Raw genomic sequence first — 27,961 nt, forward strand, 5'->3', positions numbered from 1 at the left:
CATATTTTTCTGAAATTAATACTACCATTCCACACTTAAAACAACAGCTGTGTCTTACGGGTTTGAAAGTGGCCTTTAATTTCGGAGATTTCACTCAATTATGGTTGTACGTTATATGTTACAGATAAATATTATCATTTGCTCTTTAAAACTAAATAAAATATTTGTAGTGTTGTAGGTAAACAATCTCTTTGTATACACAGAACAAAACAAGAGAACCTCTGAAATGCGAAACCGCGTGTAATCTGTCCTCATGTCACCAAACCACAGTTGAAGGTACATCTTCTACAGGTGTAGGTATAGGTTTTGCTGGTATTGTATCTGAGACTTCCAGTAGTCCACCCACACCTGTAAACGATAAAGCAAAACGCAGCAGGTTGAGAAACGCGGCAGTGATAAAGGATAACAGGTGAGACTTGTGCCCCGTGGGACATATTCACAATAACATATTTACAGCTCCCATTACCGACCACTACAAGGACACACAAATTATTTATTTATGCTTCTACGCTGTGTCCGTTATTTGTGTGTGCACTTGATGATCGCAAAATGTTTAATGTTTGGGTGTGGCAGATTCACCTGAAACATGTAATATGTAATTCACATTTTCTAAGTTATTCTTTTTATCTTGGTGGGTTTTTTTTTTGTTTTTTGTTTTTTTTTTTTTTTTTTTGTTTTTGTTGTTGTTTTGTTTTGTTTTTTTTGTTTTGGTTTTTTTTTTTTTTTTTGTCTTTCTGAGTACACACACAACTTCTTCTTACAATCAAATTTAGATTGAGCAGTAGATACCTTGAGTGTCTTTTAACAAGACACTGCATAGTTATTAATTATATATGTAGATATTGATACCAAAGTAGGATAGCATGCGATAACATCTTAAAGTCATTGATGCTTGAAACACATTGATGCGTGCTTGAAATTTGCTGGCGTATCGTTATGATAGGAGTGTTTACACCTTCACATTGTGGTACAGATCCGGCTTCAAACGTTGAGGTGTACAAACAGGAATAAACACTTAGATACGGGACACCTTGTGTCAAGGGGGTCAAGGCCAAACTCCGATATAAAATCCTTCATGCGGTGTTGAAGATTCACAGAAGCAAAATTCGCATCGCTTTCCACTTCGTCTCTTTCTTTACAAGTACAATGCAGCAAAGTCAAAAGAAAGACATACGACCAGGTGGTCTTTCGCCAACGAAGGATGCTGGGGACGAAGAACAAGCTCTGTGTGACAAGGTATGTCAACATGCTGACACTCTTCACAATGTATTTGCTGATTCTTAATGATTTGTTCAATTTTACTTCCTTCTTTGATTTGTAACATCATCTGTGGTTCCTCCTCTGGCCTCAAATCTGATGTCTTCTTTATCTACTCTCCACGGAGAAACATAGGCTTCTTCGTAGACAAGAATACTTTTACTATCTACACTTTCAAAAATCTCACAACGAAAGATTTAGTGAAAATCATTCTTATGATGAACCTAAGCTATGAAACTTGCTTCTCTTTTTTTTTTTTTTTTTTTTTTTTTTTTATTATTCAAACCATTCAGCCTGTTCCAAGTTGATAGAACATGTTAGAAGACTTTCTTGTTTCAGAAATATCTATTGTACTAAACATCAATTCACTCTACAGTTATGTGCTGTCCATGCTTAAAATTAAGATTAATATCCTCTGTGTGTGTGTGTGCGCGGGTTTTCTGAAGAGAGATAGACTTCCTTAACATCTTTCCTCTTTCAATAGTATTCCGTTAATACATCCTAACTGATACTGGGATTTTCTCGCATCATTAGCTTATTATTATTATTATTTACGAAATGTTTTATCAGATTCGTCCTTCCCTGGAACAACAGGAGGGAAAGAAGTTTCCGGTGTTTGACGCGACAAAGTTTAGGTCACAGGTGGTGGCAGGTGCAATGTATTACATCAAGGTAACATGCTTTGCTCTGACAAAGAAGTCTTTGTTTTTATGTTAGTTTCTGTGGGTTCGTGTCTATGCATATTTCTGTATTTTTCTTTCCCCATTTCCGGGATAAAGATATAAATACTCTGATTGTGTGACCATCAATGATGTGCAGATTGATGTTGCCGAGCCACAAAGTTTCATTCACGCCAAAATATTTCGTCCTCTTCCTGGTTCCAACCAAGACGTGACCCTCGAGAAGTATGAGAAAGGTCACACCGCCTCTGATGAGATCCAATACATTCCATGAGTTCACCAGCTTCCCTGTCTGTCGCTGCCACACGTGCAGCCAGTCAGCAGCATCTCACAAATAGGATGCTTGATTCTGAGGAGACACTGCTAATATATATATACTTGCTTGATGATGCAAACTCTCCTGCTCCTCTCTCTCTCACTGTAATTAATCACATGTCCAAGCATTAATAAATAACCTTTCTGACAACTATTGTTTTCTTGTTTTCTAACAAGCTCGATTTTGTTTTATTGTTTGTCTACCTCTGTGTCTAGTAGTCAGTAGTTATACACAACACAATGTGTAAATGTGACAGATATTACCATATAGCCGATTACTTCATCCCAATGATTGTCTCAAATTCAACATGGCGTTGTATATATTTCAGTCTTGTAAAGTTTTAGCAGTAATAGTTGATTCCGTTTGTTTCCTTTATTTTTATTTCTATACACAGCACTAGGTAAATTTAAAACAGAGCCACTCTAAATCTAAAATATCTTAGAAAAAAATGGAGAAAATACATTCTGAATGTAAAATGCTTCTGTTTATTCATATTATCTTGACACAAAAGCTATGCTTTTTTATAATTTTTAATGTAAATGTTATAATATATTTTTATAATACACAATATTATTATGTCCTTATAAATCCCTAATAATTGGCACAGACCGCTTTTCAAAAACAATTCAAACACAAAATTACTTAATTTGACCAACACAAAATACACGTATACACAGCACAAAACAAAAACCCTCTGAAAAGCTTAACCGAATGTAATCTGTCCTCATGTCACCAAACCACAGTTGAAGGTACATTTTCTACTTGTTTGCGTGATACACAGAATACACAATAAAGAACGGCGTTTCATTGCTCGGGTTCTTTCTTGTCATCTCAATCCAGCCTCAGGGTCAAGGAAAACTGACCGCTTGTTAAAGTCAGCACCTTGTACTCCTACCTTCCCTCGCAAGCGCAAAACCATTTAAAAAAACTGTCACTCTTCTGTCTTCGTATCATCATAGAATCTTTCCGTCTTAATGAAACAAGAAGTAGAATTCACAGTGGAGACTCAGTTTATTCTGTTATACTGTTTGTTATTATCATCAATAAGAATCCAAACAAGTAAACTCACTGATCATTTATTTACAATCATCAGAGATAGCATAGCATGTTACAAACTATAACTAAGTACAGTGCAGTGTATCTTGGCTTTACATGGCTTTTGAAAAAATCATGACATCTTTGACAATGCATACAAAGAAAGGAGAAAATAGGCCAAAAAGGTGCTAAGTGTGGTCCATGTAGAATTATCATGTGCATTTTTAGGGGTTGGCTGTACACACTGAACACAAACATACTCATCAATATCAGTACATGTTCTTTGAAAAGACAAGCTGTTTCTCTGGCAGAGAAATCACCTCTCTCCTACATCATGGATTAATACAAAGTATAGAAAATTTAAGGCACTGACAAACTGAGTCATTCAGACACCTTTATACAATACTGAACTGTTTTAAATGGGCAGGGAACCTCAAAACACAAAAAAAGCTTTACATATTTTACTCATAAGGTCTCTCACCGATAGCATACCACGTGGTTGTTCACATAAACTGCATTAATGAGATTTCACATCCCTGTTAATTATCGTGTTGTGTTTAATGCTGCCCTCTGCTTGGAACTAGCTCTACACAGATGGCACTGGTGAGGTCACGCCCCTGTGGGTACGTATGTGCTTTTTTAAATCAAATGGTCGCCTAAACGTTTTCCTACATATCCTGCATGGGTGAGGTTTCACATCCCCATGCTTCACCATGTGCTTTTTTAGAGCATGAGTTGTTTTAAAGGCTACTTGACAGACTGAACACTGGTGAGGTCTCTTACCACTGTGGGTCACCATATGTTCTTTTAAATAACGTGACAACTTAAAAGCACTATTACATATACTGCACTGGTGAGGTCTAACATTACTGTGGGTCACCATGTGCAGTTTTAAAGCAGCTAAGCTTTTGAAAGCTAAAGGACATACAGTACACTGGTGAGGTTTCACATCACTGTGAATCAACATGTGTTTTTTCAAATCATTTGAGACCTTAAAAGCACTATTACAGATACTGCACTGGTGAGGTCTAACATTACTGTGGGTCAACATGTGCAGTTTTAAAGAATCTAATCTTTTGAAAGCTAAAGGACATACAGTACACTGGTGAGGTTTCACATCACTGTGAATCAACATGTGTTTTTTCAAATCATTTGAGACCTTAAAAACACTATTACAGATACTGCACTGGTGAGGTTTAACATTACTGTGGGTCAACATGTGCAGTTTTAAAGAATCTAATCTTTTGAAAGCTAAAGGACATACAGTACACTGGTGAGGTTTCACATCACTGTGAATCAACATGTGTTTTTTCAAATCATTTGAGACCTTAAAAGCACTATTACATATACTGCACTGGTGAGGTCTAACATTACTGTGGGTCACCATGTGCCGTTTTAAAGCAGCTAATCTTTTGAAAGCTAAAGGACATACAGTACACTGGTGAGGTTTCACATCACTGTGAATCAACATGTGTTTTTTCAAATCATTTGAGACCTTAAAAGCACTATTACAGATACTGCACTGGTGAGGTTTAACATTACTGTGGGTCAACATGTGCAGTTTTAAAGAATCTAATCTTTTGAAAGCTAAAGGACATACAGTACACTGGTGAGGTTTCTCATCACTGTGAATTACCCTGTGCACTTTTAGGTGATTTAATCTTTTGAAAGCTAAAGGACATACAGTACACTGGTGAGGTTTCACATCACTGTGAATCAACATGTGCTGTTTTAAGTAACATAATCTTGTGAAAGCTACATGACAGACATTACACTTGTGAGGTCTTTCATCACTGTGGTGAGATCTCTTATTACTGTTAGTTTCCTTGTGCTCTTTCAAAGTATCTATTCTTTTTAACACAACGTTACATGGAGTACAATTGTATGCTTTCAATTCAGAGTCCATCATCATTTGTTTCTTGTGGATTTCTGTTTCTGTATTAATTGGGACTCCAGTAACAGTCGGATGAGTCTGATGTTGATGTTCTTTCATAATATCTGTCACCTCAGGAGTTATGCATCTAGCAACACTCATTTCTTGACAATTCTCATCAATGTTATTCTGCCACATTGCATGCTGACAAGGCCACCCTGTCTCAGACTTCACAAGGTGAGTATGATCTTGTTCTTCTTGCTTAAATACAAGCTGCTCCTCTGTCTTTGCGCATTGCACAGGATCCTGCTCAGTCTTAATTGAACAGGTGACATATTGACAGTGGTACTCCACTTTCACAGCATTCTCGTGACTGCAATCTGACTGCTCAATGTGTGCAGCACTCTCGGATTTTATGGGATAAAGTTCTTCATCAGGAACTTGCTCAGTTTTAATACAATAAATGACACCTTGAGGATTAAGCTCCAATTTCACAGCATCCTCATGTTTCCAGTTTGATTCAGGAATATGCCAAGTATGCTCAGGTTTTATGTAAGCTGGAGCAGAAATGTTTTCAAGCTGCATACAGCTAATTGGTGAGCAATATGTCATATCTGCATCAGAACAAAATGTGTTTTCTGTCTTAAGCGTTACATTATCCTTTAGGTCTTCTTGTAGATCAGCTACAGACCTCGGTTCAGTCTTGATGCTGCGCATGCACGAGACCTGCACTGGATTGTTTATGGCAGACATAGCTTCCTCTTCAAGAACAATTACATTGGGATTTTCTTCTTTTATTGTTAAAGTACTGTCTGACTGAATCTGGACACAAGTCCTGAGGTTCTTCATCTCTGGGGTCTCTGTCCTTGGTGCTATAACAAAAACCTGCAATGTTACAATGTAAGAATAAATTAATTACATTTTACATCTTTTTACTGCTCTTGTTTGCTTACCTGGTAAACCTTATAAATATACAGTTGCACATGTGAAAGTAAAATTACCCTACAGTTATTTTTACAAAACAAGCTAGTATTAAAAATCTACTTAAAACTCCACTATGACTTGTAAGGAAATATTGCTTTCCAATTTAAAAATATCTATTTTTAGTCATTTAGGCATTACAACTGGATTCACATTACAAGAAAAGATCTCATAAAGGAAGAAACTGCATATTCCTTTAATCAACACCAGAATGTAGATTTTGTAATAGCAATAGGCCTGAACAATGGATCTCCTGTAAAGGACATTTCTTCGTTTTTATTCCAGTTAACAGTGCATACTGAATGGAGCATTCAATTGTAAATATTTTCATCTGCACATTAAGATAATAATTTACTACATGTAAATATCGAGATAATTTTAGATTGTAAAGTTTCTAAATGATACTCCTTTTGGCACACCTTTCTTTCATGGTGACAGTCCAATGTTATTTTCGCAGAGGAGAGAGAGAGTATCATCAATCTCTTAGAGGGGACCGTGGGTGGGTGTCATATGGTGCTGTGTGCCGTTAATAATCTGCCTTCAGTGGATCTACGATAGGGATATTATAGTTTTTGCATGGGTTTAGTATCAGGTGTACAGCAGACGACGGAGGTCAAGGACGTCCTTTTTTATCACGCCATCTACAGGTCCGCCATTTTGTGGTCGTCGCTATAGTCTCACTATAAGAGCGCTGCGCCTTATCTTTTTCTGATTTTGTTATAACAATACATTATCATGTGTCTGAAGTCTTCATAAAGTGAGATCTCATTTTTGTAGTCAGTTGCAAACATATATATACGTTTTGAATTTTTCTTTTCTTTTTATTGAAGGATATATATGTGTATGTGTATGAATTTGATACCCTTAAGTTTGGGCTTGGATTAGTATTCAGGCAGAATGATTAATCAGAGAAACCGGCCAGTTGTGTTCAAGGCTAAATACAACATCAGAATGTTTTACTGACCTGATAATCAAGTCGACTTCCTTTCAGGATGGTGCGGTAGTTTCACGATAACTTCAACCAGCGCACCACGTGTTATTGTCCAGGCTACACGGACAGTCCGCTGAAGGTTGGGAGGAGAAATTCACAGCTGAGCCAACAGTTGCTTTATTGTGGTCACTACGATACAGCGAAGCAGAAGCTTAGCATCTCTCGGAGACAACTCAAGACGGCAACCCTGGTCACAAACTCAGACTTCTATCATTTCGCTGAATATGTCTGCAGTCACAACGCTCGTCAAGTAACGGAAGTACGTCATAGGTCGTTCGGGTGTGTAGAAAAAAAAAAAAAAAAACTTTTTTCCAAACCTTCACATCTGGTTGGATTATCATAAAAGTGAGTTCTCAAGCAAGATTAAGGTAAACTTTTCCACTTCTACACATTTTGATCTGTCATAATCAATTTGAATTGTTGTTCTATATATTGTTTAGCTATTTTAATATTTTTTTGCAAAAGAGTAAATTCATGCGTAGAAGAGGGTTTGACCGACTTTAGCTTTTCGTACAGGAAGAGTATTTCTTTACAAGTAATATGGAGCTTTGAGTAGTTTTTTAGTATGCAACTGGTTTTGTTAATATAATTGAGTGTTATTTTTACTGTCACATTTGCAACTGTATATTTATAAAGTTTATCAGATAAGAAAACAAGAGCAGAAAAAGATGTAAATTTTAATTAATTTATTCTTACATTGTAACATTGCAGGTTTTTGTTATAGCTCCAGGGACATAGACACCAGAGATGAAGAACCTCAGGACTTGTGTCCAGATTCAGTCAGACAGTACTTTAACAATAAAAGAATAAAAAATCCAATGTAATCGGAGATGAAGAGGAAGCTATGTCTGCCATAAATAATCAAGTGCAGGTCTCATGTATGCACAGCATCAAGACTGAACCCAGGTCTGTAACTGATCTACAAGAAGACCTAAAGGATAATGTAATGCTTAAGACAGAAAGCACATTTTGTTCTGAAACAGATATGACATATTGCTCACCAATTAGCTGTATGCAGCTTGAAAACATGTCTGCTCCAGCTTACATAAAACATGAGCATGCTTGGCATATTCCTGAATCAAACTGTAAACGTGAGGATGCTGTAAAATTGGAGCTTAATCCACAAGGTGCCATTTATTGTATTAAAACTGAGCAAGTTCCTGATGAAGAACTTTATCCCATAAAAGCCAAGAGTGCTGCACACATTGAGCAGTCAGATTGCAGTCGTCAGAATGCTGTGAAAGTGGAGTACCACTGCCAAGATGTCACCTGTTCAATTAAGTCTGAGCACGATCTTGTGAAGTGTGCAAAGTCAGAAGAGCAGCTTGTATTTAAGCAAGAAGAACAAGATGATAGTCATATTGTGAAGACTGAGACAGGGTGGCCTGGTCCGCATGCAATTTGGCAAAATAACATTGATGAGAATAGTCTAGAAATGAGTGTTGCTAGATGCATAACTCCTGAGGTGAAAGAAAATCAACATCAGACTCATCCAACTTTTACAGAAGTCACCATTAATACATCAACAGAAATCCACAAGAAACAAATGATGATCCACTATGATTTGAAAGCTTACAATTGTACTCCATGTAGCGTTGTGTTAGAAAGAATAGATACTTTACAACAGCACAAGGAAACTAACAGTAATAAGAGATCTCACCACAATGATGAGAGACCTCACAAGTGTAATGTCTGTCATGTAGCTTTCACAAAATCATGTTACTTAAAACAGCACATGGTGACTCACAGTGACTTGAAACCTCACCAGTGTAGCATATGTTCTAGTGCTTTTAAGTTGTCAGTTTATTTAAAAAAGCATATGTCTATTCACAGGGACGAGAAACCTCAAGAGTGTACTGTCTGTCATAAAGCTTTCAAAAGATTAGATGCCGTAAAAGTGCACATGGTCAGCCACAATAATGTTAGACCTTACCAGTGCACTATATGTAATAATGCTTTTAAGTTACCCGGTCATTTAAAACAACACATGGTGACCCATAGTGATGTGAAACCTTACCTGTGCCGCATATGTAGGAAAACATTTAGGTGGTCATCTCATTTGACAAGGCACATGCTTACCCACAAGGATGTGACTTCACCAGTGCCATTCTGAGTAGAGCTAGTTCCAAGCAGACGGCGGTATTAAACACAGCATGATAATTAACAGGGATGTGAAATCTCATTAATGCAGTGTATGTGAACAACCACGCGGTATGCTATCGATGAGAGACCTTATGAGTAATGTATGTAAGCTTTTATTTTGAGGTTCCCTGCCCATTTAAAACAATGCAGTCTTATATAAGTCTCTTAAAGCAAAAAACAAAATACAGTATCCATCCTCCTCTTTGGAATTTGTAGCCTTCTTCTTTTATAGTCTTTGCTGAAGCTATGACCCTTAATCTTAAATCTGGGCATGATTTTGAGTCTTCTCTTGTTTGTGTCTTCTTATAGTCTATGCATGTGCATAATCAAATGTGTGTAAAATTGTCTTCAACAGATTATCTCATATGAAGAGCACAAGCAGCCTCACAGTGATGAGAAGCCTTTGTGCATTGTGTGTAAAATTCCTTTTAAGTCCCTATCTGGTTTTAAAAGACACATGCTGATCCATAGTAAAGTAGAATCTCACCAGTCCTGTGTGTGTAAAGCTGCCTTAAAATCATCTCACTGTTTGAAACAGCACATGGAGGTTCGCAGTGATGCAAAATCTCACCAGTGCAATGTTTGTAATGTTACCTTCAAAAGATTATTCTATATGAAACGGCACATGCAAAACCATGGTAATGAAGAAATCTCAACAGTCGAGTGTGTGTAAGTCTTTATTTACTTTGAAAATGCACTCTTATCTTTAGTGATGTTACACCTTACATGTGCAATGTGTGAAAAACTAGTTTAGTTTTTTTTTTTTCTGAGCTAAAAACAAAACACAATATGATCCACAGTGATTGCTAAAGCTGCCTTCAAAAGATTAGACCTCTTGAAAGAAAACTTGCAGGTTCACAGTGGTGAGAAACCACCAGTGAAGAGAATGCCAAGTTTTAGACTTTAAAAAGACCTATGGTGATTCACAACCATTCTAAACCTTACCAGTGCAGCATTTCTAAAGTTGCTTTAAAGTCCTTGCCTGCGTAGAAAATGATAATCTACTAGTGCATTATGCGTAAAGCTACTTTTAGGTGCTCAGCTGATTAAAAAACACACATGGAGACTTTAACAATGGACGGTGTTGGCTGTCACATGCATGGTATTTAAAATTGTTATCAAGTTCTAATCCTTGCAAGATGAGGAAAGCTGAATTCAGATGATCTATTTTGGAAACACATGGGCTAATCCATGGAGGTGTTAAACCTTGCTAGTGCAATGTTTCTGATGCTTTGATTCAGTCATTCTAATGCACTTGCTCATTCACTGCTGTGTTAAAACTCACTGGTGCAGTTTGTATGAAGCTTCTCTAAGTCATTTTTTGGTTTATAATACGATGTGGTGATTCACAGTGATGCTAAGCCTCTGTAGTGCAGTTCAAGAGAGCAGACCATTTGAAGATGCACATGTTAAGCCACAGAGATGTTAAAACTTTACCCTTGCATCATGTGTACAACTGCTTTTAGGAACTTGTCCTTCAAAAGGTACATGCTGATAAACAATGAGAGTATTGGAAAGCCTCTCTATTGCTGTGTGTGTATGACTGGTTTGAGGCTGTCACATGCTGATCCACAGCTGCTGTTCAACTCTACCAGGCCAGTATATTTTCTGCTTAATGTGCTTAGATACAGGTATCTCCTGGCTTTAAAGTCAGCAATAGCTAAAATTTGAAGCTTTTTGGAGTATGTACATATTGACAAATTCTTGTAAATTAACATTTTTGTTCTTCGATTAATACTCTTGTGATATGGAAGCTGGAGTTGTGTCTGTGTGTGTTTGGTGGTGGGAAGGTGGAGAATAAAAATTGATAGAAAGGAAGTTTTGAGAGCTGAAGGAGGCAAATAATAATTTATGTGGTCGACTTTACAATAACCACCTGCTTTTTTGTTGTTGTTGTTGACTTTTTTCCTTGCAATTGCTTTTCTTTTTGAAGGATTTAATTTCTTTTCAATACAGATTTTTTAAAATTTTGTTTTGTTTCAAAATAAAAATATTCATTAAGACATATTCAGACAATAAAATGTGATTTGATTTATCATATACTACTTGGAAGGCGGGTCTCTCTGTGTGTATGTGTGTGTTTTCTACTTGATGCATGTGTGTGCTAATGTTTACTTATAGCCTTGCGTTCGTTATTGTGAGTCACTAACTAACATGCATGTATGCGCGTGCTTATATTTGTGTGAATGTGTGTGTTTGTATATGTATGTGCATGATTGTGTGTGAGCTTCTGTGTGTTTGTAGGTTGGTGGGTGGATGCATGAGTGAATTTACCTGTGCGTTTATTATTATTTATTGCGTCCATCCATGAGTTTTTGAGTATGTTTTTAATTGATCGCTGACTACATCGTAACTAATAGAAATATGTACGTGAGAGTGGATGGTGGTTATAACGGGAATTAACATTACTGTAGAATTTGGAAGTGGGATACCACGGATAGCATAGGAACCTCACAGTCGAGATTAAAAAAAAAAAATTGTAATAATATATTACATTCACTAATATTCGAAGACAGCAATAAAGTTTAGGTACTGCCCTTTAATATAAATAAAGAAATAAATATAAACAATCGGTATGACAACAGCCCAATGAATCAGTTTTATTTTTCTTGCCTTTAGAAACACCCTCATGAAAAGCTATATTACCTTTATTGTTACTTTTAAGTACAAGGTGGATCAATCCATATTTATTTTTGAGTACAAGGTGATTTAATCTGTGTATAAATTGTTCAACTGATTTTGCACCTCATCAGCTATTTAAAATATCAAAATGAGAAAAATAAACAATTCTAAAATGAGAAAGATAAACAATTCTAAGTAGTCTACATGTAAGGATTCATCCACTTAAAATACACAGATCACCTTAACTCCCTTAGCCTGTTTCTTCTAAACATGTTTTAGACATTAAGTAACTTGATTCATTCACTCCTTTGGGGAAGGGAGCATGGTCAAACTGCCATTATACACAAAATGCAATTTCCTCATTCAATTTGCTCATACTGACTTGAAATTAATGTAAAATAAAAAGTAAATATTAAACAGTGTTACATAGCATAAGACAATAATAATGGTGACATTGAAGATAAGGATGGCATTAATGATGGAACTCTGAGACCCACCCGCTGTGGTTGATCCTTCAGGAATGATCGGATCCATAGAACTAGGACAGTGTTTACATCCAGGTCTAGTTGGTGCTTTACTAGGTGTTGATGTTCGCCACACCCGGGGGACATTATAAGGTCAAGGGAGAGCTGGAAAAGTCTGGTAAAAACACCACTTAGCTGACTAGCACATTCTTTGAGTACCTTGCCTCTCACGTGGTCAGGTCCAGGGGCTTTGCGTGGATTTACATAAGAGAGAATTCTGACATCTCCCTCACAGATTGTGACATTGGCTGTCGACAGTGAAGAACAGATATTTTCTGCTTCATTGCTGAAGTCTCTCACATCAAACCGCGCGTAGAAAGTGTTGAGCGCATTAACAAATGTCACTGGGTCATCACATTTTACTCTTTGTCTGTTGTGCTCTACCCATCATGGTTTTCAGGCCCCTCCATGCTTCCCTTGCGTTGCCCTCACTTAGTTGCTTTTCTACGTTCTTTCTGTATTCCACTCTAGATGTTTTCGCCTTTGCCCTGAACTTCTCCTTTTCTTTCACTTTCTGTTTGTCTCCCTGCATAAAAGCTATCTTCTTTTCATTGAGACAGTGTTTCAGTTCTTTACCCAGCCATGGATTGTTATTCGGATAGCTGCAGATCTGCTTGGTAGGGATGCTTGACTCTTCACAGAAGGTGATGTAAGAGGTGGATGGTTGTGTCTGCAGGTTGGCTCCACAGGTAGTGAAGAACAAATCCCAGTCAGAGGCCTCGAGGCAGTCTCTGAGCAGCTCAGTTGCTTCATTTGTCCAGGTCCTAATGCATAGTGTTGTTGGCTTTTCACGTTTAAGAAGCTGTCTGTATGTGGCTAGCAGATGAACAATGTTGTGGTCCGATCTGCCCAGCACTTGGAAACATAAGCGGCCGGCACATTACCGAAACACCTGTCTAGCGTTCTGTCGAGGCGGGTGGAGACAGGGGAGCAGCTTACTGACATCACAGCGGTTGAAGTCACCGAGAAAAAATACAGTCTGATCAACTGATCTTGTTGTCGCTCGATTATATGTGTCTGCAATGTGCTCAGCTGCCAGGTTGAAGTCTGTGCCGGGCACATAGACGAGTACCACAGTGATTTGGCCGAATTCACGAGGTAAATAATGCGGCCTGAAGGACTGTCAGTATCTCATAATGGAGGGTACTAGTCTGTTCTCGTACTGTGTAGTACGTGGCCCATTTCTCATTTGCAAGCATACACAACCCTCCCCCTACATGCTTATCTGTCGGTTGTGCATTCCTGTCAAATCGAATCGTTGTGTATCCTTCAAGTCCGAATGTCTCCTCATGTGTTAGCCATGTCTCAATGAAACAGAAGAGGTCACAGCGTCGGTAGTCTCCATCAAATTTAATGAGCGCAGAGAGTTCATCCTGTTTGTTGTGGAGAGAGCGCACATTCGACAGGGTGATGGCTGGCAGTGGATGTCGGCACCCTCTCCTCTTCAGTCGGTGTCTCATTCCTCCTCTAGATCCTCTCCATTTGTTTTTTCTGTTCCCACCCTTTGTCGGAATGTCACTGGAAAGCAAATCAAGGGCCTGTGTGGCCTTCTGCCGCAGCGATAGCAGAAAGTCCCGACTGCAAGTCAGCATGACTACATCGCCATTCGAACTGATCGAAGTTTGAGTCTCCCGTACAGGCACACGTACGCACAGAGTACAATGCTCATATCACAGTGTGGCAGATTTATCTCTGATCCAGCTTTGGTTGGGATTGCAAAGATCAACTTGGTATGGGCGACACTCATTCACTGAAGGAAGCCAGAGAGTCCTGATTGGCCTCACAAGTAGATTCTGAATGTTCTCTAGATCAAACTAACGGTTGAAAAATGGACACGGTTTGGCAACAAAAAATTCTCCCGTACAGGGACACTCACACATCAGAGAGAGGCCGCGCTAAGCTCACCTGAGTGGTGGCTAATTAGTTTGTTTAACCCTCCTTCGGGCTCTGCCTGTCACACCTCACTGAAGACTTAGTGAGCTAGGTGTTTTGAAAGACACTGTCCATGAATCAAACAACCTTGACTACACCGCGCTCACCTGCTGTGATGTCATCATCACACTGCCATGTCTGTTGACTGCTGAGCTAAGCTGACGTGGATCAACTGGGGATAACAGTTACCACCAACATCTGGGAGGTCAAAAGTATTCGACTGTTCGGCACCCTAGGGTTACCTACGGGGACCGAAACCTCTCGTTGCTTAATTTAGTCGCAACTGGTCTCACTTACTCAGTAAGCCGCACACCAACAGGAATAAGCAGTTCAATTTATCATAGGATAAATATTTTTTTTATGAAACTAGTCGAAGACACACATTCGGCTGGAGATCTTTCTATTTAAACAAAACGACTTTTATTTACAACATTTCTCATCTCCAATCAAGTTGATTTATTTTTAGCATTACTATCTTGTTGACCAAGATTTTTAATCGAGAGAAAAGAAAAGCAGTAGTATGACAAGGAATAAAGGTGGGCGATCTTACCTGGGTGTTCCTCAGGTGATTAAAGTAAATCTCACGTGTAGAAGTTGTTTTGTTTGGTTGAGTGTGTTAGAGCGGGCGAAAACTTACTATTCATAATTCACGTAATCAGTAATTGGAATACCATCTGTCTAATAATAACATCAAACACTGTTGGTAACATGCATATATACGTTATATCCGTGTGTGTGTGTGTGTGCACGATCCCTTGATGTCTAACATGTATGAATGACAATGACCAACTTTATTTGTCCCAGTGAGCTATTTCAACATGGGAAGGTGCTTTAGTCACAAAAGTAAAAGTTTATTGCAATACGCAGCGTTAAGTGATGTCAACAGTGGAAAAAAAATGAGCAAAGGAACAGAAAAAAAGTTAGGGGCAAGTGACAGACATATATATACCAAACAAACAAACTTACACTTATGTGCGCACCTACATCACACACACGCTTCTTTAAACAAGCAGTCTACTCCTACTGTAAAACAGACATACTACAAGTGCTTTCGTCTTTAACTTCTCTAATCGTTTTCCTACAACTCACGCAAGAGGCCAAAGAGTTTGACCTAAGAAAAAAGATCTTTAAAAAACACTTATTTGGTTGTTAGTTGTGTAAGAATTTATGTTTGCTAAATTTGTGCAGAAAGTAGACCAGCGATACAAAAAGGAAGCAGCTTTTCACTGTGTCCAAGAAAACGGTTCCTATCTCACAGCTTGTAAAAGTCAGCATCGTGTACTCCTACCTTCCCTAGCACGGGAGAGCATTTTGAAAAACGCCCACTCTTTTGTCTAAGTATTATAAATAGAATCTTGCTGTCTTAATTAAACAAGAAGTAGAATTCACAGTGGATATTCAATTTATTCTCTTATACTTTTTGTCATTATCATCAACAAGAATCCATCAAGACAACCATTCAACCAAGTAAACTCACTGATCATTATCTGCAATTTTCAGAATTTTTTGAAAAAAACATGACATCTTTGACAATGCATACAAAGGAAGAAAATCGGCCAAAAAGGGGCTAAGTGTGGTACATGTTGAATTATCATGTGCACTTTTAAGGGCTGGCTGTACACACTGAACACAAAGATACTCATCAATATCAGTACATGTTCTTTGAAAAGACAAGCTGTTTCTCTGGCAGAGAAATCCCCTCTCTCCTACATCATGGATTAACACGAAGTATAGAAAAATTAGGGCACTGACAAAATGTCCAAAGAACCAAAATGCACTGAGAAAAAGAGGATTTCAATGGCGCTTTCAAATTTTGATCCTCTTAACGGAAGGAAACCAACTAGCACCTCTACACACTTCATGCATGAGTGAGTATGTGTTAATGTCAGAATGTGTCATTCAGACACCTTTATATAACACTGGACTGTATTAAATGGGCAGACAACCTTAAAAAAACAAAAACAAAAAACCAACTTTACATGCAGTCTCTCATCAATAGCATACCAAGTGGTTGTTCACATTATCATATTAATGAGACTTCACATCCCTGTTAATTATCGTGTTGTGTTTAATGCTGCCCTCTGCTTGGAACTAGCTCTACTCAGATGGCACTGGTGAGGTCACATCCCTGTGGGTAAGCATGTGCCTTTTCATCTCAGATGACCACCTAAACGATTTCCTACATACGCTGCACGGGTGAGGTTTCACATCACTGTGAATCAACATGTGTTTTTTTAAATCCTTTGAGACCCTAAAAGCACTATTACAGATACTGCACTGGTGAAGTCTAACATTACTGTGAGTCAACACGTGGTGTTTTAGGTTACGACGTGTTTTGAAAGCTATATTACAGACAGAACACTTGTGAGGTCTCTCATCACTGTGGGTCGCAATGTGATCTTTTAGACAATTTAATCTTTTAAAAGCTACATTACATACACTACACTGGTAATGTTTCAAATCACTGTGCATTACCATGTGCATGTTTAGAGGACCCAATCTTTTGAAAGCTACATGACAGACATTACACTTGTAAGGTCTCTCATTACTGTGTGTCAACATGTGCTTGTTTAGGGTATCTAATCTTTTGAAAGCTACATGACATACAGTACACTGGTGAGGTTTCAAGTCACTGTGAGTCATAATGTGCTGTTTTAAGTAACATAATCTTGTGAAAGCTACATGACAGACATTACACCTGTAAGGTCTCTCATTACTGTGTGTCACCATGTGCTTTGTTAGGTTATCTAATCTTTTGAAAGCTACATGACATACAGTACACTGGTGAGGTCTCAAGTCACTGTGAGTCACCATGTGCTGTTTTAAGTACCATAATCTTGTGAAAGCTACATGACAGACATTACACTTGTGAGGTCTCTCATCATTGTGGTAAGATCTCTTACTACTGTTAGTTTCCTTGTGCTCTTTCAAAGTATCTATTCTTTCTAACACAACGCTACATGGAGTACAATTGTAAGCTTTCAAATCAGAGTGAATCATTTTTTGTTTCTTGTGGATTTCTGTTTCTGTATTAATGGGGACTTCAGTAACAGTCGGATGAGTCTGATGTTGTTGATTTTCTCCCATAATATCTGTCACCTCAGGAGTTATGCATCTAGCAACACTCATTTCTTGACAATTCTCATCAATGTTATTCTGCCACATTGCATGCGGACCAGGCCATCCTGTCTCAGACTTCACCATGTGAGTATGATCTTGTTCGTCTTGCTTCAATACAAGCTGTTCTTCTGTCTTTGCACATTGCACAGGATCCTGCTCAGTCTTAATTGAACAGGTGACATCTTGGCAGTGGTACTCCACTTTCACAGCATTCTCATGACTGCAATCTGACTGCTCAATGTGTGCAGCACTCTCGGCTTTTATGGGATAAAGTTCTTCACCAGAAACTTGCTCAGTTTTAATGCAATAAATGGCACCTTGAGGATTAAGCTCCAATTTTACAGCATCCTCATGTTTACAGTTTGATTCAGGAATATGCCAAGCATCCTCAGGTTTTATGTAAATGCTTTCAAGCTGCATACCGCTGATTGGTGAGCAATATGTCATATCTGTATTAGAACAAAATGGGCTTTCTGTCTTAAGCATTACATTATCCTTTATGTCTTCTTTTAGATCACCTACAGACCTCGGTTCAGTCTTGATGCTGTGCATACATGAGACCTGCACTGGTTTGTTTATGGCAGACATAGCTTCCTCTTCATCTACAATTACATTGGATTTTTCTTCTTTTATGTTAAAGTACTGTCTGACTGAAACTGCACACAAGTCCTGATCTTCTTCATCTCTGGTGGACATGACCCTGGTGCTATAACGAGAACCTGCAATATTATAATGTAAGAATAAATTAATCACATTTTACATCTTTTTACTGCTCTTGTTTTCTTATTTGGTAAACTTTATAAATATACAGTTGCACATGTGCAAGTAAAATTACCTTGCAGTTATTTTTACAGAACAAGCTAATACTAAAAGTCTACTTAAAACTCCATTATTACTTGTAAGGAAATATTGCCTTCCAATTAATTTGGCCTGAACAAAGACATTTTTTGGTTTATATTCCAGTTAACAGTGCATACTGAATGGAGCATTCAATTGTAAATATTTTCATCTGGATATTAGGATAATAATTTACTACATGTAAATATCGAGATAATTTTAGATTGTAAAATTTCTAAATGATATTCCCTTTGGCACACCTTTCTTTCATGGTGACAGTCCGATGTTATTTTCACAGAGGAGAGAGTATGATCAATCTTTTAGAGGGGACTGAGGGTGGGTGTCATGTGGTGTTGTGTGCCGTTAATAATCTGTCTTCAGTGGATCTACGATAGGGATATTATAGTTTTTGCATGGGTTTAGTAGCAGGTGTACAGCAGACGACGGAGGTCAAGGACGTCTTTTGTTATCACGCCACGCTGTGCCTGATCTTTTCCTGATTTTGTTATAACAATACATTATCATAACACACTACTGAAGTGTTTATTAAGTGAGATCTTATTTTTGTAGTCAGTTGCAAACTTATATACGTTTTGATTTTTTCTTTTCTTTTTATTGAAGGATATATGTGTGTGTATGAATTTGATACCTTTAGGTTAGGGCTTGGATTAGTATTTAGGCAGAATTAAGCAGAGATTAAGCAGAGAAAACGGCCAGTTGTGTTCAAGGCTAAATACAACATCAGAATATTTTACTGACCTGATAATCAAGTCGATTTCCTTTCAGGATGGGGCCGTAATTTCACGATAACTTCTACCAGCGCACCACGTGTTATTGTCCAGGCTACACGGACAGTCCGCTGAAGTTTGGGAGGAGAAATTCACAGCTGAGCCAACAGTTGCTTTATTGTGGTCACTACGATACAGCGCAGGAAAAGCTTAGCATCTCTCGGAGACAAATCAAGACGTTGACCCTGGTCACAACCTCAGACTTCTATCATTTCGCTGTATGTCTGCAGTCACAATGCTCGTCAAGTAACGGAAGTACGTCACAGGACGGTCGGGTGCATTTACCAGAAGGGAGAGAGGCGCGGGTAGGGTCCATTGTACACAGGGGAGTCGCGCAAGTGGTGGTTTGACGGACGGAGGCGAATGGTATCGTCCCTTAATTTTGCCTTTGAGTAACATGTGTTTCTAATATGCATCTGTAGCAAAGTATGACGATGACAAGCAGTGCATCTCACTCCTCGTTGATAACAGGCGGCTAGTTAGGGGGTTGACTGTCACTGTCAGTCACCCAACGTTCATTTACACGGGTCCACGGGGGCTGTGATGCCACGTATCACGGTTACGTCAACAGAGCTATGTTGGATGGCGAGCACCAATGAGGTGTTTTTTTAAAATGGTTTCGAACTCGCGAGGGAAGGTAGGAGTATACGCGGTGCCGACAGCCCTTGCCCCCAGCTACAACAACTACATCGACAGGTGGGCGGGCTGCTGATTATTTTTTTCTTTTTTTGTCAATGTCTCAGTGAAGGGAAAAACTTCGGGAGCCTTCGGTTAAAGTTTATTAGAGTAAGGACCATCAACCGTGAACTCCCCTTCTCACGGACGGCCACATCGGCCCCCGACTGTCGCGACAACCGTCTAGCTACCTCAGATTGCACCGGTGTCCAGTTGGTGGTAATAAAACAAACGCTAGTCTCCGGGTAAGTATAACCGTCTCCATGTCACAGACAACCTGGGATTTGAAATCGCTGTACAGCATTGCAATGACCTGAACAAGTTTTGCAGGGACTCCGTAATGCCTCAGGATCTTCCATAAGGACTCGCGGTGAATGCTGTCAAAAGCCTTCTCCAGGTCGATGAAATTGATGTACAGCGGTGTGTTCCATTCGTTGCTCTGCTCCAGAATTTGTCGCAGAATGAAGATGTGTTCAGAGCAGGATCGCCCAGGACGAAATCCTGCTTGTTGTGGTCGGAGGTCTTTCTCAAGGTTGCCGTCAGTCTTGACAAAACAATCTTGCTAAAGACCTTGCTGGTGAGGGAAAGAAGTGTTATGCCCCTCCAACTGTTGCAGTCTCCAAGATCTCCTTTCTTGGGTAACTTGAAGATGAGCCCTGTCTTCCACGCAGCCGGGAGCTGCCCTGATTCCCAAACTTGCCTGAAGATTTCAGTCAGCTTTAGAGCTGTCACATTCACATCTGCTTTCAACATCACTGCTGTTATTCCATCTGCCCATGGTGCTTTGCCGCTCTTCATTGTCTTAACTGCTGCTGTCACTTCTTCCAGGCTTGGCGGGTCTGTGCAGATGTCAAGGTCTATAGCTGCTGGCTGGACGTCTGAAAGCTGAGGGGGATCTGGTCTGTTCAGAACTGACTCAAAATGTTCCCTCTAGCGCTGTAGTTTTCCTGCCTCTCCCTCGACGACATTACCGTTCATGTCTTTCACTGGCACATCACTGTTCTTAAACCCGTTGTTTAGCTGTTTGTTTATCTTGTACAGTGTCTTCAGGTCATTTTTACTTGCTGCATTTTCTGCTTCATCTGTCAGTTTCTCTATGTAGTCTCTTGTGTTGGTTTTTGTCATCCTCTTTACTTCTTTGTTTAGTTTTGTATATCTTGTACTGTACTTGGGGTGCTCACTTTCTTTCCGTTTCTGAGACGATGATTCTAACCACGCTGTCAACGACATCTTGGAACTCTTCCCAGTAAAGAAAAAAACTCAGTGCAAGGGAAGTTACTCTCACCCTGTAGCAGACGACAATAGATTGGGCTACGATGTCAGACTTACCCAATTTTGTATCTGTTCTTCGCCCAAATTTGAAGGGGTCCCCTTGGACCACATTGACGAAAATTGAAGGGGTACTCCGAACTTTTAATGTGTACTGTACGCAATTTTTTGTGTAAGCAGAAGCCCTGACCTAGAGCGGGTTTCAGCCGATCGACATCAGTGGCGGACTCTGGTTGACGCCTTATGTGCAACCTGATGCACGAAGAGGAATAGATAGATAGCTATGGGTTGCGATTGAAAAGATCTACTTGGTATGGGCGACACTCATTCACTGAAGGAAGACAGAGAGTCCTGATTGGCCTCACAAGTAGTCTCTGAATGTTCTCTAGATCAAACTAACGGTTGCAAAAATGGACGCGTTTGGCAACAGAAAATTCTCCCGTACAGGGACACTCACACATCAGAGAGAGGCCGCGCTAAGCTCACCTGAGTGGTGGCTAATTAGTTTGTCTAACCCTCCTTCCGGCTCTGCCTGTCACACCTCACTGAAGACTTAGTGAGCTAGGTGTTTTGAAAGACATGGTCCATGAATCAAGCAACCTTGACTACACCGCGATCACCTGCTGTGATGTCATCATCACACTGCCATGTCTGTTGACTGCTGAGTTAAGCTGACGTGGATCAACTGGGGATAACAGTTACCACCAACATCTGGGAGGTCAAAGGTTTTCGACTGTTCGGCACCCGAGGGCTACCGACGGGGACCGAAACCTCTCGTTGCTTAATTTAGTCGCAACTGGTCTCACTTACTCAGTAAGCCGCACACCAACAGGAATAAGCAGTTCAATTTATCATAGGATAAATATTTTTTTATGAAACTAGTCACACACACACACATTCGGCTGGAGATCTTTCTATTTAAACAAAACGACTTTTATTTACAACATTTCTCATCTCCAATCAAGTTGATTTATTTTTAGCATTACTATCTTGTTGACCAAGATTTTTAATCGAGAGAAAAGAAAAGCAGTAGTATGACAAGAAATAAAGTTGGGCGATCTTACCTGGGTGTTCCTCAGGTGATTAAAGTAAATGTCACGTGTAGAAGCTGTTTTGTTTGGTTGAGTGTGTTAGAGCGGGCGAAAACTTACTATTCATAATTCACGTAATCAGTAATACCATCTGTCTAATAATAACATCAAACACTGTTGGTAACATGCATATATACGTTATATTCGTGTGTGTGTGTGTGTGTGTGTGTGTGTGTGTGTGTACACGATCCCTTGATGTCTAACATGTATGAATGACAATGACCAACTTTATTTCTCCCAGTGAGCTATTTCAACATGGGAAGGTGCTTTAGTCACAAAAGTAAAAGTTTATTGCAATACGCAGCGTTAAGAGATGTCAACAGTGGAAAAAATGAACAAAGGAACAGAAAAAAGTTAGGGGCAAGTGACAGACATATATATACCAAACAAACAAACTTACACTTATGTGCGCACCTACATCACACACACGCTTCTTTAAACAAGCAGTCTACTCCTACTGTAAAACAGACATACTACAAGTGCTTTCGTCTTTAACTTCTCTAATCGTTTTCCTACAACTCACGCAAGAGGCCAAAGAGTTTGACCTAAGAAAAAAAAATCTTAAAAAAACACTTATTTGGTTGTTGTGTAAGAATTTATGTTTGCTAAATTTGTGCAGAAAGTAGACCAGCGATACAAAAAGGAAGCAGCTTTTTACTGTGTCCAAGAAAACGGTTCCTATCTCTGACTGCTTGTAAAAGTCAGCACCGTGTACTCCTACCTTCCCTAGCAGGGGAGAGCATTTTGAAAAACGCCCACTCTTTTGTCTAAGTATTATGCATAGAATCTTGCTGTCTTAATTAAACAAGAAGTAGAATTCACAGTGGATATTCAATTTATTCTCTTATCCTTTTTGTCATTATCATCAACAAGAATCCATCAAGACAACCATTCAAACAAGTAAACTCACTGATCATTTATTTGCAATTTTCATAAATTTTTGAAAAAAACATGACATCTTTGACAATGCATACAAAGAAGGGAGAAAACCGGCCAAAAAGGTGCTAAGTGTGGTACATGTTTAATTATCATGTGCACTTTTAGGGGTTGGCTGTACACACTCAACACAAAGATACTCATCAATATCAGTACATGTTCTTTAAAAAGACAAGCTGTTTCTCTGGCAAAGAAATCACCTCTCTCCTAGATCATGGATTAATACAAAGTATAAAAATATTTAAGGCACTGAAAAAATGTCCAAAGAAACAAAATGCATTGAGAAAAAGAGGATTTAAATGGCGCTTTCAAATTATTTGATCCTCTTAACGGAAGGAAACCAACTAGCACCTCTACACACTTCATGCATGAGTGAGTATGTGTTAATGTCAGAATGTGTCATTCAGACACCTTTATATAATACTGAACTGTTTTAAATGGGCAGGGAACCTTAAAACACAAGAAAGCTTTACATATATTACTCATAAGGTCTCTCACCCATAGCATACCACATGGTTGTTCACATACACTGCATTAATGAGATTTCACATCCCTGTTAATTATCGTGTTGTGTTTCATGCTGCCCTCTGCTTGGAACTAGCTCTACACAGATGTAATGGTGAGGTCACATCCTTGTGGGTAAGCATGTGTTTTTTTAAATCAAATGGCCGCCTAAACGTTTTCCTACATATCCTGCATGGGTGAGGTTTCACATCCCTGTGCTTCACCATGTGCTTTTTTAGAACACGAGTTGTTTTAAAGGCTACTTGACAGACAGAACACTGGTAAGGTCTCTTATCACTGTGGGTCACCATGTGTTCTTTTAAATGACATGACAACTTAAAAGCACTATTACATATACTGCACTGGTGAGGTCTAACATTACTGTGGGTAAACATGTGCACTTTTAAAGTATCTAATCTTTTGAAAGCTACATGACATACAGTACACTGGTGAGGTTTCTCATTACTGTGGGTAAACATGTGCACTTTTAAAGTATCTAATCTTTTGAAAGCTACATGACATACAGTACACTGGTGAGGTCTCTCATCACTGTGAGTCAACATGTGCTGTTTTAAGTAACATAATCTTGTGAAAGCTACATGACAGACATTACACTTGTGAGGTCTTTCAACACTGTGGTGAGATCTCTTACTACTGTTAGTTTCCTTGTGCTGTTGTATAGTATCTATTCTTTCTAACACAACGCTACATGGAGTACAATTGTAAGCTTTCAAATCATAGTGGATCATCAATTGTTTCTTGTGGATTTCCGTTTCTGTAATAATGGGGACTTCAGTAACAGTCGGATGAGTCTGATGTTGTTGATTTTCTCCCATAATATCTGTCACCTCAGGAGTTATGCATCTAGCAACACTCATTTCTTGACAATTCTCATCAATGTTATTCTGCCACGTTGCATGCTGATCAGGCCATCCTGTCTCAGTCTTCACCATGTGAGTATGATCTTGTTGTTCTTGCTTAAATACAAGCTGCTCTTCTGTCTTTGCACATTGCACAGGATCCTGCTCAGTCTTAATTGAACAGGTGACATCTTGGCAGTAATACTCCACTTTCACAGCATTCTCATGACTGCAATCTGACTGCTCAATGTGTGCAGCACTCTCGCCTTTTATGGGATAAAGTTCTTCATCAGGAACTTGCTCAGTTTTAATACAATAAATGGCACCTTGAGGATTAAGCTCCAATTTTACAGCATCCTCATGTTTACAGTTTGATTCAGGAATATGCCAAGCATCCTCAGGTTTTATGTAAACTTGACCAGACATGCTTTCAAGCTGCATACAGCTGATTGGTGAGCAATACGTCATATCTGTATCAGAACAAAATGGGCTTTCTGTCTTAAGCGTTACATTATCCTTTATGTCTTCTTGTAGATCACCTACAGACCTGGGTTAAGTCTTGATGCTCATCATCTCTGGTGGACATGACCCTGGTGGTATAACGAGAACCTGCAATGTTACAATGTAAGAATAAATTAATTACATTTTACATCTATCTTCTACTCTTGTTTTGCTTATCTAGTAAACTTTATCAATAAACAGTTGCACATGTGAAAGTAAAATTACCCTGCAGTTATATTATGTCACGGACGCCGTCTCTCTCTCGATCGAACAACACACACACGACGTCCGTATGCGTTCACACACAAAACAAAGATTGCCTGAGGGCTGTGGCTGTCCAAAAGATGTTAATAAGCTGCTTAATGGCTCAGGATTTCACAAACTTCAAGATGCATATCCATAAATAATAATCCGCCTCAACAGAAAATGCTATCGGCGACACACAGTTATCGGTACATACAATGTTTTCAATCCGGGGCCTTCCCCGATCAATTACACTTAAATAAGTCTTAATCTTAATCATAACCTCCACTCGATCTTGATCTCACTTCTTATCATGTAGTTAATAATCGCACCAGCAGTCATTTAGTACTTAACTCACAGTTCTGTTCATCCACACACACACAGTTCCAATTTTATTGTCATTTACATTTTCTTGGCGACAAGAAACACGCGGTACACCCGTTACACCCAGTCTACACACTGCTGGGTGCTTTACTGAAGGCGACAAGTTTAGATCTACACGAATCCTCGATCAAAATGGCGCTATACCACAATTGTCCGTACACAGAGGTAAAGAGAAACCTTGTCTAGGCAAGGAATTACTTCTAAGATCTACGCTCACATTAAATACTCGGCGCATTGAGCGTTTCTCCATGATACGGATTTTGCGCGTTATAAAACCCCATCATCATCATCATCAATACTCACATATCTTTCCACTGTCATGTCCGCCAATGGCGTCTGCTTCTCTATATCTTTTCCTAGAGTGATCTCCCTTTCCTCGCTGAAACTCATCAATGCACCACCATTGTAATTTACAAGCAGCGAAGGGATTAAACTAACTTTAAAACATGGAGGCATGGACTGATCCGTGACAAAACCAGTTGCAAACTAAAAAACCTACTTAAAACTCCATTATAACTTGTAAGGAAATATTACGTTTCAATAAAAAAAAAAATGTTCATTTTTTAGTATTTAGTGTAAAGATTCGTATGTGGGCTCTTTCACGCAAAGGATAACTTTCTGAACAAGCATTCGCCCGAACCTAATTACACACACATCGTTAACGACTTTTACACCTACGGGGTCTACTGCCCAGCACTTCGCAGGTGAGATCGCCCACCTCCACGATCTCTTTGACACCGACCACGGTGAGTTGCTGTCGTCACATCAGAGAGAGGCCGCGCTAAGCTCACCTGAGTGGTAGCTAATTAGTTTGTCTAACCCTCCCTCGGGCTCTGCCTGTCACACCTCACTGAAGATTTAGTGAGCTAGGTGTTTTGAAAGACAGTAGATCTTAGTGATAACTACATAGTTACATTTGACCTTGCCTCATTCACATTATTAAACAGTTTGAAAGAGTTGTGTCTAGCTGGTAATCCTATTGTAATCTTCTTAATAGCGGTAGTCCGTATTTTCACAAAAATCTCGAAATTGTAGATGTAAGTCACAGTTTTCTCGGAATATTTGACAGCGGGACATTTCTGAATTTTTCGAACATTCAGAATTTGAATGTGTCATTTAGTCGCATTCAAACAATGACAGAAAATGGTTTTATGTACCTTCCGAAGTTGAATCAGATAGATATGAGAGATATTCCCCTGGAGACATTTCCTAGTCAAGTTTTTAAGACCACACGATTTCTTCGCACTGTTTACGCTGATAATTATAAGCTTTGTTGTCGGCAAAACCTTCCAGACTCGTTTGAAACTGGTTCCTGTTTTGCTCCTGTGGATGAAATTTCGTCGTGCTATGATCTCTTGCGATCAGATGTGTACCGGGTGTTCCTGTGGTTGTTCTGTGCTTTGTCAATCACCGGCAACACCGGGTGCTTTTTGTTTAGACAGCTTCAGAAGAATGTCTCTGTTTCAGGTTTCAGTGTGTTTGTTACTAACCTGAGTATATCAGACCTTCTCATGGACGTGTATCTGGCCATCGTTGTGGCGGCAGACGAAACTTACCGTTCTACCTACTTGTGGAACGACCTGAGGTGGAGAGTTAGTCCGATGTGCAAGGTTGCCGGCTTCTTGTCCCTCTTGTCCAGCGAGGTGTCGGCCTTCATCATCTGTCTCATAACCCTCGACCGCTTCATTGTTCTTCGTTTTCCTTTCAGTGAGGTCCGTTTTCAGCGCAGGTCAGCATCGTTGGCATGTGGACTGGTGTGGGCTGTAGGTATTACCCTGGCTGGTGTTCCCCTCCTCCCTTTTATGTCTGAGTGGGAGTTTTACAGTCAAAATGGAATCTGCATCCCTTTGCCCATTACACGAAAAAGTTTTAAAGGTCGTGCTTACTCTTTCGGAGTTATGATCGTCTTCAACATGGTCCTTTTTGTGTTCATAGCAGTTGGTCAGGTGTGTATATACTGGTCAGTACGAATGAACTCCATGGATGGAAGCTCGACCAAGAAGTCGAAGGACATTATCATAGCTCGCCGTCTGGCCACTGTGGTGGTGTCCGACTTCCTGTGCTGGTTTCCAGTCGGGATGCTGAGCATCATGGCTGCTGTGGGAATTCCTGTTCCTAGTGAGGCGAGTGTGGCCTTGGTGATCTTTGTACTGCCGCTTAACTCAGCTTTAAATCCTTTTCTGTATACCTTCAATTTGCTGCTCGAGAAATGGAACCGTGCTGAAGAAAAGCGAATGTTAAAGAAATTAGAGCTCACATCATCAGTTGACTGATGTTAAAGTCATCAGTTGTGTTGTTGTCTTAAGACGGCGGGGAGTAACTGGATCTTGAAATATTATTGGAAAACAGAATGCGAAAAAGGTGTAATGACCAAAGAAAATTGAATCATACAAATCCTAC

The 27,961-nt window shown here is 39.3% G+C and overlaps 5 protein-coding genes across 5 annotated transcripts; 3 read left to right on the top strand and 2 right to left on the bottom strand.

Moving 5' to 3' along the window:
- Nucleotides 1–1,081: 1,081 nt before the first annotated feature.
- LOC112566515 (stefin-C-like) lies at nt 1,082–2,403 on the top strand. Its single transcript, XM_025242733.1, has 3 exons — nt 1,082–1,236; nt 1,828–1,929; nt 2,077–2,403. Exons 1-3 carry the CDS (start codon nt 1,147–1,149, stop codon nt 2,209–2,211), a joined length of 327 nt encoding a protein of 108 aa, XP_025098518.1. The 5' UTR covers nt 1,082–1,146; the 3' UTR covers nt 2,212–2,403.
- On the bottom strand, nt 2,168–20,078 carry LOC112566930 (zinc finger protein 729-like). Its single transcript, XM_025243359.1, has 3 exons — nt 19,070–20,078; nt 16,454–18,192; nt 2,168–6,046 (listed from the first exon to the last, which is right to left on the bottom strand). Exons 2-3 carry the CDS (start codon nt 18,167–18,169, stop codon nt 3,875–3,877), a joined length of 3,888 nt encoding a protein of 1,295 aa, XP_025099144.1. The 5' UTR covers nt 18,170–18,192; nt 19,070–20,078; the 3' UTR covers nt 2,168–3,874.
- Nucleotides 7,868–11,301, top strand: LOC112566514 (zinc finger protein 570-like). Its single transcript, XM_025242732.1, has one exon. It carries the CDS (start codon nt 7,978–7,980, stop codon nt 9,244–9,246), a length of 1,269 nt encoding a protein of 422 aa, XP_025098517.1. The 5' UTR covers nt 7,868–7,977; the 3' UTR covers nt 9,247–11,301.
- A 2,883-nt stretch (nt 20,079–22,961) lies between the features above and the next one.
- LOC112566405 (zinc finger protein 135-like) lies at nt 22,962–27,781 on the bottom strand. Its single transcript, XM_025242576.1, has 2 exons — nt 27,448–27,781; nt 22,962–25,042 (listed from the first exon to the last, which is right to left on the bottom strand). The coding sequence occupies exon 2, from the start codon at nt 24,899–24,901 to the stop codon at nt 23,645–23,647; it is 1,257 nt and encodes a 418-aa protein (XP_025098361.1). The 5' UTR covers nt 24,902–25,042; nt 27,448–27,781; the 3' UTR covers nt 22,962–23,644.
- On the top strand, nt 26,695–27,834 carry LOC112566931 (G-protein coupled receptor GRL101-like). Its single transcript, XM_025243360.1, has one exon. It carries the CDS (start codon nt 26,695–26,697, stop codon nt 27,832–27,834), a length of 1,140 nt encoding a protein of 379 aa, XP_025099145.1.
- The last annotated feature ends 127 nt before the right edge of the window (nt 27,835–27,961 follow it).

Source organism: Pomacea canaliculata, linkage group LG6 (assembly GCF_003073045.1).
Source record: "Pomacea canaliculata isolate SZHN2017 linkage group LG6, ASM307304v1, whole genome shotgun sequence".
In the NCBI taxonomy this organism is placed as follows: domain Eukaryota; kingdom Metazoa; phylum Mollusca; class Gastropoda; order Architaenioglossa; family Ampullariidae; genus Pomacea; species Pomacea canaliculata.